General features: G+C 53.1%; 3 protein-coding genes across 3 annotated transcripts in view; 2 read left to right on the top strand and 1 right to left on the bottom strand.

Annotated features, from left to right (window-relative positions):
- The window catches only part of Pmar_PMAR010879 (N-acetyltransferase, putative), a gene marked incomplete at its 5' end in the record, with an annotated part of 4,999 nt that extends 1,030 nt beyond the window's left edge, over window positions 1–3,969 (top strand). Inside the window, 19 exons of the mRNA XM_002766854.1 lie at window positions 1–53; window positions 97–224; window positions 336–429; window positions 619–746; window positions 791–906; window positions 956–1,077; window positions 1,128–1,272; window positions 1,317–1,385; window positions 1,475–1,612; window positions 1,665–1,755; window positions 1,835–1,984; window positions 2,031–2,137; window positions 2,183–2,295; window positions 2,553–2,682; window positions 2,735–2,821; window positions 2,871–2,970; window positions 3,021–3,184; window positions 3,240–3,418; window positions 3,791–3,969. The exon at window positions 1–53 is cut by the window's left edge and continues 4 nt beyond it. Of these exons, the coding sequence (XP_002766900.1) occupies window positions 1–53; window positions 97–224; window positions 336–429; window positions 619–746; window positions 791–906; window positions 956–1,077; window positions 1,128–1,272; window positions 1,317–1,385; window positions 1,475–1,612; window positions 1,665–1,755; window positions 1,835–1,984; window positions 2,031–2,137; window positions 2,183–2,295; window positions 2,553–2,682; window positions 2,735–2,821; window positions 2,871–2,970; window positions 3,021–3,184; window positions 3,240–3,418; window positions 3,791–3,944 (2,268 nt within the window). The 3' untranslated portion in view covers window positions 3,945–3,969. The remainder of the gene's footprint in view (window positions 54–96; window positions 225–335; window positions 430–618; window positions 747–790; window positions 907–955; window positions 1,078–1,127; window positions 1,273–1,316; window positions 1,386–1,474; window positions 1,613–1,664; window positions 1,756–1,834; window positions 1,985–2,030; window positions 2,138–2,182; window positions 2,296–2,552; window positions 2,683–2,734; window positions 2,822–2,870; window positions 2,971–3,020; window positions 3,185–3,239; window positions 3,419–3,790) is intronic.
- A 437-nt stretch (window positions 3,970–4,406) lies between these two features.
- On the top strand, window positions 4,407–11,055 carry Pmar_PMAR010878 (hypothetical protein; the record flags this gene model as incomplete). Its single annotated transcript, XM_002766853.1, has 42 exons — window positions 4,407–4,508; window positions 4,583–4,717; window positions 4,750–4,863; window positions 4,910–5,034; window positions 5,085–5,149; window positions 5,411–5,468; window positions 5,510–5,609; window positions 5,658–5,750; window positions 5,791–5,855; window positions 5,907–6,006; window positions 6,054–6,131; window positions 6,179–6,265; window positions 6,306–6,366; window positions 6,412–6,523; window positions 6,572–6,688; window positions 6,737–6,993; window positions 7,035–7,095; window positions 7,141–7,272; window positions 7,313–7,433; window positions 7,483–7,620; window positions 7,672–7,784; window positions 7,835–7,895; window positions 7,942–8,034; window positions 8,161–8,229; window positions 8,274–8,343; window positions 8,399–8,490; window positions 8,538–8,686; window positions 8,734–8,773; window positions 8,818–8,942; window positions 8,988–9,153; window positions 9,200–9,279; window positions 9,327–9,428; window positions 9,474–9,544; window positions 9,597–9,644; window positions 9,690–9,830; window positions 10,020–10,066; window positions 10,114–10,261; window positions 10,311–10,427; window positions 10,474–10,595; window positions 10,641–10,724; window positions 10,773–10,841; window positions 10,891–11,055. 42 exons carry the CDS (start codon window positions 4,407–4,409, stop codon window positions 11,053–11,055), a joined length of 4,293 nt encoding a protein of 1,430 aa, XP_002766899.1.
- A 998-nt stretch (window positions 11,056–12,053) lies between these two features.
- The window catches only part of Pmar_PMAR010877 (hypothetical protein), a gene marked incomplete at both ends in the record, with an annotated part of 972 nt that continues 728 nt past the window's right edge, over window positions 12,054–12,297 (bottom strand). The window contains one exon of the mRNA XM_002766852.1: window positions 12,054–12,137. Coding sequence (XP_002766898.1) covers window positions 12,054–12,137 — 84 coding nt within the window. The remainder of the gene's footprint in view (window positions 12,138–12,297) is intronic.

Below are 12,297 nucleotides of genomic sequence, written 5' to 3'. Positions count from 1 at the left end.
CGTGGTAAGAGTGCCAGTCTTGGTATGGCCATTGCCTTGGCCATCACTCAGGGGTAGTATGATCCATGTGGCCTCCTCATGAACCCCCTATCGTAGGTACTCCAACGTATTCGTAACGGCCCCCTCACCGGAAAACCTCACCACTCTGTTCGAGTTCGTATTGAAGACCTTCGAGTCCCTCGGCTATGCTGAGCATCAGGACTACAGCCTGGTAGGACGATGTTGTAGTGGCAGCCGGGCTAGAGGAGTACTGGTCTGGTCGTAGGTCCAACAGCAGCAGTCTGGTTCGGAGGACTATGGTAGTGATAGTAAGGCCAGGTTGGAGAGTGGTGGAGGTGGTCATCGTGGAGTGAACACTCCTCTGGTCCGCATCAATGTGTATAAGACTCACAGGCAGACCATTCAGTACGTTAGCCCGGCTGATAGCAAGTAAGAGGGATTCTTGGCCAAGTGTACCACTGGGTATATGTTACTGTGTCATCATGACACTGTCATGTAGCACGTAGAGGAGTTTCCAGGGATCGATCATTTCTAGTGGTGGAATGGGTGATAGGCCAGCTCGATGAGCCTATTATGGTTCGTGGATGCCTTACTGATGGAGGCCGTTGAATGTTGTAGGTATATCTCTCAAGCGGAGCTGTTGGTCATTGACGAGGCCGCAGCAATACCTCTACCAGTGGTGAAGAAGCTCTTGAGCACAGGTCAGCACATCACTCTGATGTCTAGTACGGTGCAGGGCTACGAGGGTACTACCAATAGGATGGGTTTGCACGGCACAGATCTCAATTAGGAACGGGCCGTGCTTTATCATTGAAGCTCATTGCGGAGTTGAAGAAGCAACAGAAGGGCTCCTCAAGGGACGATTCCAATGGGAAGCATCTCACCGAGCTCACTCTGAATACACCGGTAATGGGCTTGTGACCTCTCGATTCTCTCAATGAGGGGTTATGCTTAGATACGATACGCTAGTGGTGATGGTTTGGAAGCCTGGCTTGGTCGTCTACTGTGCCTGGATGCAACGTCGCCCCCGACCCTTCGGAACCTGGATGGCCTCCCGATGCCTGAGCAATGCGAGTTGTAGGAGCAAGGCCACGCTATCCTTCGGTGGATCACTGCCTGGCCTGCAGGTACCTGGTCAATCGGGATACGCTCTTCTCGTACCATAAGGCCTCCGAGGTCTTCTTGAGGAACATGCAGTCTCTGTTCGTGAGCTCGCACTATAAGAACTCCCCCAATGATCTCCTTCTTATGAGTGATGCCCCTAAACACCATGTAAGCCATGAGCTGTGCTATTGGAACCATCGTGCTTTGTACAGGTTTTTGCGCTCTTACCACCGTTATCGAAGAGCCAGGGTCGCCTCCCGGAAGTGCTGGTCAGCATTCAAGTAGGGTGGGTTGTCAACTGATGTCGCGGCCTGGCCGACTTGTCCAAGAGATGTCGGCTATGGATTTACTCTTGGGCCTTGCGCTTTAGGTCTGCGCAGAGGGTAAGCTGTCACGTTCGGCTCAGTCCCAGGCCCTTAGGAGGGGCGAGATGAGACCTAGCGGTGATATGATACCATGGACGCTGGGACAACAGTATCCCGACTCGAGCTTTGGCTCTCTAGCTGGGGTAGGGAGTAGTAGGGAGGCTACTATTCAGGGGCTCACATGTTATGGGACAGGTACGAGTGGTGCGTATAGCGTGTCACCCCTCGCTGCAGAGGAAGGGGTATGCTACTGAGGCATTGAAGCAGCTGGAAGCCTTCTTGGAGGGTAAGATGGCTGGTGCTGGAGATGATGACGACGAAGGTACTATGGGGAATCCTTATCAACGACATTCGTCTGTCTTTAGAATCCTCATCTGATGAGGACGAGGACGAGGAGGATGAGCAGCCTGTTGCCGGCAAGGGTGAGCCGAACACGGCTGACGGCCGATCGGCTCTTCATACGGAACGTATTGCTCCTAAGAAGAGTGTGGCCCCCCTGCTGAGCAAACTCTCTGGTAGTTCGTTCGGTCCCTCATACTATAGGGTATAGTCCTTGCTCAGATGTTGAGAGCCTCTTCCCTGGTGGTGTTGACTATCTTGGGACTAGCTTTGGTCTCACACTACAGCTGTTCAACTTCTGGCACAAGTCTGGACTGGTCCCGTTATATGTAGGTAGTGTCCTCTACAGTAGAAGGGCCATTGTTTTGTGATAGGTCCGACAGACAGCTAACGAGATCACAGGGGAGTGCTCGGCTATTATGGTACGCAACTGTAGTGAGGGTGGAGACGACTGGTTGAGGAAGCTCTCGGTGGACTTCAATGGGAGGTAAGATCTATCATCATTTCCATGTAGTGTGGTGAAACTTGCGCATGGTCAACCACACATGTTGGTGACAATATGAGAATTTTGGGAGGAAATTTTGGGGAATTGTTGCTGGTTTTTGTACATTTCCAGCCTAACTAGTATGTAAACTCCTATGATTAAATAGGAAAAGCGAACATATATTCCAACATTGTTACGCTCAACAGCTCCGTCTACGCTCTTTGAATGGTCGCATTGAACTGTTCCTGTCAAATCATCAGGTTTGTCCGTCTTCTATCGAGCTCCCCCTTCCGACACATGCAGACTGATCTTGCCTTATCGGTGGTGTCGGCCACGGAGTTGCCCCAGAAGGAAGAGGACCTAGTGTTGCCTTCCGTGGACAAGTCTAATGTAACCACAGGCGCCTGCATGATGGGAGACTATACTATGGGGTTCTGCTCAGGTGCTGCAGTTCCTCTCGCGATATGATGTTCATAGGCTGCAACAGTACGGCAAGAATCTTGTGGACTACCATCTCGTTACGGACCTGGTAAGTACTTCCTGCATCGTCATCGGCTCCATAAGAGGCGTGCCTTAAGATACCGGTGGTGGCTGACCTCTACTTTACTCATCGTCTGCCGAGTATCAACCTGTCCTCCCTCCAGAAGGCGGTCCTGTTGGGTATGGGCCTCCAAAGACGTAAGGCCTCCCACCCCCATGGGGAATGACGATGGAATGCCCCTGCGCAGGTTCCGTCGATGACTTGGCTGAGAAGGAGTTTGGTAAGCGTTTGCGGCCTACGCAGCTGCTGGCCCTGTTCAATAAGGCAGTGTATAAGCTCGCTAATCAGCTGTTGAAGGGGATGATCGAGGATATTGAGAAGGACGAGCTGAGTCAGAAGGATGCCAAGAAGGTAGGTTGATCGTCTAGTGGGGCCGGGCCCTGGGAGGTAGAGTGGTGTGTGGCAGGATGGGCCTGTCGCTGGGACTGTTGAGGAGGAGGAGGAAGTAGTGGAGTTGCCGGAGAATACACTGGAAGAGGACCAAGCCCTTGCAGGGGAAGAAGTTGATAAGGAGCTGTTGGCTAAAAAGAGGGAGCTTCTACTGGATTCACTCATGACCTCACAGGGTGGTGGATCTTTTGAGAGGTACCAAACGGTCGTGTTGGGGAATTTAAATGCAACATTTCGCATTTTCGCCGATGAATTTCCCGAGGGATGATGTTTTTGCTACAATTCACCCAAGCCGTTACGACACTCCCCACAGCGGTCCAGTAGTGTATAGTGTACAATCCATGTCGACTGCTTGTCCGTACGGACCCGTGCTGTCACCGCCATCTTGTTATAACTGCATGGTTGATCGGGCATTTGTGATATTCCTGTTCATACTATCAAGTCGTTGCGGTCACATCCCTGAGTAAACTCCAGTAGTAGTCTGTATGAATAGTGTGGACTTGTGCTGCTTGGATTCTGCCGTTTCTGTTTTCCCGAGATATCCATGTCATAGTCTATGACTCATAGATACAACGTGTCTAACCTTGATGAGGAGAAGATTTCGAAGGGGGAGAAGATTGGCAATAGAGTGTTGGTTGAGCGAGACTCTGCTGAGAAGAAGAAGCGTAAGAGGACCTCCCAAGGTGGTGGTGGAAAGGGCGGTAAGAAGGCTCACAAATAAGAGGTATAAAGTCCTCAACGTCTATTTACCAGCAACGTTGTTTCTACCTGCTCTCATCTCTTGAGTTTATTTATTTGTCAATCATTGAAGCCATACCACACCTCCGCCACATCTGGAAGGATGATCATCGATCGCCATCAGACGTTGCATAGTCCATCCTCCACTGCCTGCCTGAGTGCATAAGAGATACCTTGAGGGCTCGGCGGAGGTCCATGGTGAGCCTGTATACTCACCACTCTATTACTCCTCGTGTAAATGACGGCTGATGATGAACCCGAAGGATATGACGATGGTGCCATCCAATAGGTTTGATACCTAGCTCACAATGAGCTGCAGATAGTCGATCGTCATTATTCCTCTCTTGCCGTACTAACTGGTCAACAGAGCTCGGACGGGGGTACGACCGTGCCGAAAGGGATTTGGTGCAAGTGTGTCGGTAGCCTTCCCTCGTTGGTCTGTCTTATGCCTGCTGCTGCTGCTGGTCTCACCACCAAGTCAGAGTCCCCTCCGGAAGCTTTGAGTGGCGATCAAGAGTCAGCAGGACTGAAGCTCTCAGTGTCTGTGGTAGGTGTGTCGGTCTAGACTAGGCATAATCTCGAAAGGTCCCAGTGAGGGCCGCTATGAGTTGCATTCTTCAGGAAAGCATCGTCGGATTGATGTCTTCCCATACCACTTTTGTGGAGCTCGATCTCAGCTCCATTGGGGCAGAGGAGCAGTCCCTCGTTGTTCGATCAGAGGCTCTAGGGAAGGCGGAAGAGAGGCCCTCGAGGCTGGTGGGAGGATTGGTATGATCAGACTATAGTAGGGTATTGGTCAGTCGGGCTGGACCTTCAACCAGCAACAGGCTGGTGATGGAGATGAGGGGCCTACGTCACAATGGGTGGTCAACGTGAGCATGGACGACACCATTCACACGAAGGTGAGAGGCAGTCTAGTCTATCAAGGTTGACTTGTGCTTATCATAGATCTGCCTCGGCATGCTTCGCCTGCGCCTGCTCGATGCGGACCGAGATGGGGCTGTTGTAGCTAGTGGGCAGGTTCCTCTACGCAGCCTTCTGCATGGGACTTGCGCGTCGGAAGGTCACTACCCGTAGGGCCTCGATGCTGTTGAGGTTACTACGGCTTCTGGTTGTCATTTAGACTCATTCTAGCTGCTGAGTACCTCGACAAGGCCTCAGAGGAGGAGGGCCTCGGGGCTGTACCAAGTAAGTGTAGTTATCATTGGCGCCAACCACTAGTGGTCCCCAAGGTATGGCTCGCTGCATATTAGCTTGAGAACAATCTTGGCAAGGTTTGCCTGATAACTTGTCGACTAGTATGCCGTCTTGATTGATCAGATTCATGTAGGGACCCAGCAGAACTCCAAGTAGAGCAAGCTCCGACCTTAGACGCCCACGTGAGGATAGGAACGGATAATCTCATTGGTGATAAGAAGAGCCCCTCTGGAGGATTACCTTTTCCTCTAGGAGACGTGGAGGACTTCCCCGAGGATTGGCGAGTCGTAACACTGCACGTCCATGGCATGTTAGTATTCCGACAGTGACGATGCTGCTACTGATCCCCAGGTACAACCTACCCAAGCCTCTCCTTGAACTTAGTGGTGGTGACCAAGTGGTAGAGGAGGCCTCCTGCTATGTGGATGGATCCTATCCATTAGAATATGCTGTGAGGGGTTTGCTGATCACTGAGGCGCTCGATCGCCTCGCTCTCTAGGTCAACCTGAGGGGTATGCAGTTGAGGAGCGGCAAGCTGTATAGGTGGGCTGTCCCTGCTGCTGGGGATGACCATGCAGAGGATGGCGGGGAAGTAGGGACTATGTGAAGCGTTGATAGGCATATGATGTTAGGAAGCACTGGCCTATGGTGTAGCAGACGTTCGTGTGGGCGCCGATGAATTTAGGAATAAGATGGAGTAACAGGGTCCCGAACATGGCCTGCTGATTGGACCTAGCTGATTTCGCAGAGCCCTTGGTTATCCTGCTGGTCCGCTTGCCATAAGGGCCTTGTTCGAGACTTTGGCTGATGATGAGCCCCAAGAGCGTCGCTGCGTCACCAAGGCTTGCGTGAGCCTTGCTCACGCCTCTCTACCATACCATACCTTCTCCTCAAGGTCGATAGGGCGTTTTCGAAGAAAGATGGTATGGAGGGGATGGTGGAGGCAGTAGAGGTGGCTGGACGACTCCAGAAGGTCTGTGACCAGCTCGAGGAGCCGACGCTGTAGCTGTCGGGCTGTAGGTATTCGGAGCGCCCGAGGAAGCATTGGCCGGAGTACTGGGGAGTGGGCAGCCTGGACCTGCGAATGGGATCGTCACTAAGGAGCAGGTGAGTCTTTGGGATCTCAGTGTCTCATCTGATCGCCCAGCTCGCGGCGTGGTTACAACAGACCGATGTGGGACCAGGAGAGGAAGTATTGGAGGAGACGAGTGAGTGGCTGAGGGCCGCCCCTCTTGCATCGCCCTTGTGGACAGATTCTAGTGGGGATGGGAAGAGCCTGGCTGATCGCGTCTTTGACTTCCTGGGAGTAACTGAGGCGGATAGAGGTTTGGATGTGTATCATATCACGGTTATGTATCTATACAGGTTGGTGTTGATGGAAACTATCATCCGTAGCCGCTTGCCTCTGTTCAGGCGAGTCGAAATGGTCAAGAAGGCCGAGGCCCTACGTGACGTCTGTGTGGCCCATAGCGGTAGCCTCGGAAAGGCCTTCGAGATTATGGGCTCAGAAGAGAGTGTGGATATTCATGAGTGGGAATGATAATGCCCATCGGGTGTAGCCGACGTGGTAGCGTCTAGATTCATAGCCTACATGGAGGCCGCTTCGTCGGGGCCGGCGGCGGCTAGCACCGATGAGTTGGAGTATATCTTCCACTGGCTAGACAGTGATGGGGATGGCTATGTGTCGGCTGGGGACATGTTGATGTTGGAGGACTTGGATGTATCACTCCTCCTAATGCTCGCGTCTGAGGTTATATCCCAATATCAGGCATTGGAAGCACTCCTCCATATCAAGGCTGTGGCTGTGGAGTTGAACACCAACGAGGATGGGAAGGGTAGGGTGGAGTCTGGCTAGGTGACTCATCCCCTCTAGTAGGGCGGACCCTTGAGGACATACTGCTCAGCAGTGGCTCAGCAGCAGGTGGCATCACCGGAAGGTATATCGGAGGGGTCAGCCGCTACTTGGCAGTGGCCTGCTGTAGGCATATCCTCAATTTCCTTTCTCTTGGATACCAGAGTGTTGTCGATGATATGATGGTGGAGGGTATGGCAAAGCTCGATGTTGTTGGGATATGCAAAGTCGTTGATGGTTTCCGCCCCTGGGCCCTGGAGAGGTACTCACGGCAGATGCTCTATTACGATGTCATCAAGTAGATTCAATACGACCGACGACTTCCTGCTGTGTCTGGCCAAGGGCATGGCGGCAGAGGCAGATCAGCCAGGAAGAGATCCCTTCGTAAAGTGGGGCTCCAACCCTACAGTCGCGGCATATGAGGTGATAGTAGCAAACAAGGTGACCAGAGTCATAGCTTTTCACAACCTAGGGTCGTCGGTTCCTCGAAGTAGTCCGAGCCCTGCACTGTGGCTCCACGAGGCATGCAGAGGACCAGTGGGTCCACATAGACATCAGCGTGCCGGAGGTTTCCTTAGAGAAGGAGGGCCGGAAGAAAAAAGGCGGCCAGGTCGGTCGGGGGAGGGGCTACGCTGTATAGAGGGGCACACTCCGGTTGCAGAAGAGTGTTGGCGCTGGTAGCAGCAACGTGGAAAGTATGAAGAGTCTGGCGGAGCGGTACCGAGGGAAGGCCCGCATCCCCCTGGGGAGGTTGGCAACGGTCTCAGCAATAGAGTGAGGGGTTAGTGAGAACAGCAGCCTTTGGGATGGACGAGAGCTCTCAGGGGGACGACCCTCGTTGTGACGGGGGATCCGCAAGGATCATGCGACAGCAACAAGGAGGAGGTAGTGGTGAGCATCTACGCACTAGACATGCCTCAATCGTGTCCAGGGCGGGGAGGGTCTGCCCACGTATGAGACCACAGGGACGTTCATTCGCTACAGCCTATCGGTGGACCGCCCTGTGGATGCTCTGGACACTAGGGTAAGCTGCGGAGGAGCGCCCTGCTGGTGTTGAGAGTATTCAGATACAAATACCATCAGCAACGCCGAGCGAAGGTCCACTGGTGAGCACTGCCACGTCAGTGAGGCCTCGACTATGTTGCTGCAGGAGTACATCGTTCCTGAGCTGGCCGAGGAGCCCCGAGAGCTGAGTTTGCAGCAGGAGTGCATTGAGGAGGTCGGCGGGTAGATGGGGGTCTTCGGTTTACTCTATCCCTTCAGATTGCCGCTTCTATCGATGAACATTTACTGCCGGGCATTTTATCTTTACAGAGCGACGGAGAGGCACAGGGTGAGCGAATCCTCTCGACCCGTGGTCGCTACGGTCCCCTCGGTTTTGTTTCCAGAAAGTCGTGTCGCCGCTGAGGCCCTCATGAATGACGTTCGTTCTGTGGTCTCGAAGCTCGCGGCCCGTGGTGCCCAGCGAAGCAGAGACAGAGTTAATGTGGCTGGAAATATCAGCGAGAACCGTCCCTTGGTGTTCAGCATCTCGCCGCTGCCGCTCCCTGTGTGTGGAAGGAGTACGTACCCTCCAGTGAGTTGTTCATGGAGAGCATGGGACTGGCGGACCGGGCGCTTGAGGCGGTGCTAATGAGTCGATCGATGAGCCGCGATGAGGAGTGCTGGAGGCCAAGGTAGGTGGAGGAGGACGCAGTCCCCGGTTGGGAGCTCCCATGCTTAGGGAAGCTCGAGACACTGCTGGAGAGGAGAAGCTCAGGAGGGTACTCTATGCGGCCCATATAGCAGTGGTGGGATCTCCTGTTAGGACTTATCTGCACGCTACGCCCGGTTGTCTTTCGAAGCTGAGACCAATGGCTGGCCCGATCGGGCGATGTTGTTCTTCGAGAAAAGGCTAGAGCTGGACATGGATGATCCACAGCTATGGTTCCGGTGGGCGGCTACGTTGTAAGGGTGTCGGACCGAGGCTCCCGTAAGGTACGCCCGACTGCTTTGTCGGGTGGCCTCCACCTATGGCGGCCCAGAGGGGCATAAGACCATCAGGAAAATTAAGGCTATTTCGGCCTTACAGCGCTGCTTGGCTCTGTGTGGTCTCTCTGGCACGCTTGCGCACATCCCCGCTGACCCCAGTGTGCGACGACGGGTAGGACTGGGAGCACGGTGTAGTGTTGAGGATGGTCTTGGTCCAGGTGCCGGTGCCTGCTTTAACGGCTCTTGCGGTCCTCCTGGCGGACCAGGGCGAGGTCGATGCGGCATTGAGAGTCTTCTCGTGAAACGGCAGTCCCTGAGGAGGTTATTGCTATGGTCATTTATCAGGTTCATACTGAGGCTTGGTGAACACCAACGATGCCCGAAGGGGACCTTCCTCCTGCTCGCTTTGGTTCTACACCAAATCGATCAGTGGCGACTGAGGGATAAGTAGGACCCTCCCGTAGTCATCGTAGGCCATGGTATGCTCACGAGGTACCTCAAGCTGGCGGCTGTGGATGCCACAGGGGACGCTGAGCAGGGCGAGACGGATAGGACCGAGGGAGGTAGAGAGGCTTGGAGGGGTGTCACTTGGTACAGGAGTTGTTTGTTCCGAAGGTGTTCAGGACGATGCTGATGAGGAAGACGGAGGAGCTGAGCCTAGTTGTGAGGTCATTTTAGTGTACAGTGGTTTATCAGTTGGTTGCTTAGGCGATGCTGATGGGATGCCAATGAGACCGAAGACCTCTGGATTGCCCGTGAGAGACCTCCCCGTGCTGGACGTCATCAGAGAGCTTATCGCCCTGGGCTTGGGGGAGATGACTCAGTCCATCCTGGCCCTTATAGACGAAGGTTCATAGAAACACTGTAGCTCGTGAGTATAGGGCATGCTGCTGATGCTGATCAGGCTTGATTGACCTTGGAGCCTCTGCTAAAGCTAGCAGGTGCTTTAGCCTGTTACGGGTGCAAACGGCAATGCTATCAGGTAGCTGCTGAGCTTTGAGCGTACTCAGTGGGTACTTCTCATATTACTTTCCTTAGGGAATTTCCAACTGGCTGTTGACATTGTGGAGAAGCTAATCCTTGGGGTAAGGGTGGGGCGAGTGCCGTGATGGGAAGGTCGTGTCCATGACAGGATAGCGACCGGGATCAGGCAGGGTGGCTCTACCGGGGGGAATGTTACTTCAGACTGGGGAGGAAAGGGGATGCGTTGGATTCCTTCCAGAAGGCAACTCGAACCTTCACAAGTCCACCGGAGGACTCGATTGTATACCTCCGAATGGGTAAGTGCTCGAGTCCAGCTGTTATGGTGTATGCAGTGCTCTGGTCTAGGGACTCTCTATAGCGAGTTAGGTCAGCTCACAGAGGCATCGGAGGCGTTCAGGACGAGTCTCACATATGAGCAAACGTCCCTGGCGTGGCTAGGCTTGGCCCAAGTGGAACGCAAACGTGAGGACTTGAAGGGTTCAATCGCCATGCAATAGTATCAGCTTAGGATGCAAGTCGTCGCTGAGCCTCCTCAAAGCCGCCAATGCTCTCGATCCGTATCGAGCCGGGGTATGGGCCGACCTGTGTGTCGAGTTGCTGAGGAGCGACGATGCTGTCGGCGCGGCTAAGGTGAGTAGATCACTTATCTACTGTGCACTGGACTTATCCTTGCAGGCCTTGCAAGCCTTCATGAGAACCTCTTGTATGGTGGTCGGCACTGTGGACCGTAGGGCTGAGATAGAGTCCTTGTCTGGGGAAGTCTGACGACAACTCAGAGTATTCAAGCTCGATCATGTGCTTATCCAGGTCCGCTGCTTGGACTCTCTCACCGAGCTTGTTGATGGCTTGTTGGGTCACGGGAAGTTCGCAAAGGAGGTGACTGAAGGGTGACTAGAAGTGTCCCGTCTTTTATGGGGAGCCTCAGGCCGAGAACCTCATCCGACTGTATCAGCGTCGTGGTGTCACTGGTGTTGCGAAGTCTTTTAGAGTGACCGAACTGCTCGCTAGAAGCCTGGCTCAGCAAGGAAAGTGGAAAGAGGCCTGCGCCGAGCTTGAGGAAGCCGCCAGGAAAGCAAAAGTCAGTGAGTGATGTACATGCTACATTCACTAGCTCCCAAGTAGGGAAACGTTGAGGGCTTGATGGATGTAAAGAGTTTTGAGTGGTACAGTCATCGTGTAGCAGGATGACAAGCATGACTTTAGGTTTGGTGTAATCATCTCGTATAATTCACATTGTCGAGTTTACAGTAGTTGGTAATTGAAAACTGAGGAATTCTCGAATGATCCACTGCAAAGTCCGTGTAAGTATTATGCGGTAATGACTTCGCCTCACTTATATACAACTGTGACGCACTACGAATGAACGTGGGTCCCTGTACCTCTGTAAAAATATTGTCCCTATCGTTGTTTAAGCAGTACATGTGCAAAACCTGTGACACCACGAATTTTGGATAATCCGCTGACAACATAATTTCATCTCCGGAAGCGCGAGTTTATTGTGCCATCCACTAAACCAAGTGCCAACTGTGAATATTCCGAGCGTTGAGCGCTATTTCCATCAGTGCGTTGTGCCGTCGTTGAACTTCCTCCATTACAGGACTTACACGTGAATGGTCCATGTAATGATGAGTACTGCATAAGGAATCGGTGTGGAAATGTGTAATGCGGGTGATGCTGTCCCAGTGCTTGCACATGTTTCAGCCACTACCAGTTCGAGGGAGATACTTCGGTAACTCAACCAAACAACGACCGCCATAAAATTATCGCATGAGGACACCATTACATATGATACGTGGAAAATGATTGATTCATTGGTTTTCATGCTTGCCTGGCGACTGCTCTGTTGAGTTGGAAAGCCGAACTCTGCGGACAGAAGCTTGGGCCAGCGCTCTTATCTAGAAAAGACTGCGGATGATCACTTCCCAACGATAGTAGTAAACAACCTTCGAAAGTGGATTAGACGCTGACTGCTTGCTTGGTCGAGGCAGAGCTTGCAAGTTCCCTCCATGAAAACCCGAGGAGGCTTTCGCTGAGGCCGCAGCAGACGTAGGAGAAACTGTAGCCAACAAACTGGCGAAGTCATAATAACTACAGCACCTCACCGCCACCGGGTCTCTTGCGCCAATGGACGACGTGCGTAGCCGAGGGGAGTCCAGTGGTCCGGTTTATAGCCTGATTGGGAGTGATGTAATCTTGTTTCGTAGAGAGTGATCCCCCACGGAGCTTCTGTATCGGTATAGACCTCCTCTGGTTCTTCCAAAGCGATTGTGTTCCTTTTGTGGGTCATTGCTGGAGACGCTCGTGTTAGTAGTTCCACGGTGGTCTTGATTGC

Source organism: Perkinsus marinus (assembly GCF_000006405.1).
Source record: "Perkinsus marinus ATCC 50983 genomic scaffold scf_1104296971434, whole genome shotgun sequence".
Lineage (NCBI taxonomy): Eukaryota > Perkinsozoa > Perkinsida > Perkinsidae > Perkinsus > Perkinsus marinus.
The sequence above is the reverse complement of the archived record's forward strand: the minus strand, read 5'-3'. Positions and strand labels throughout refer to the sequence as shown.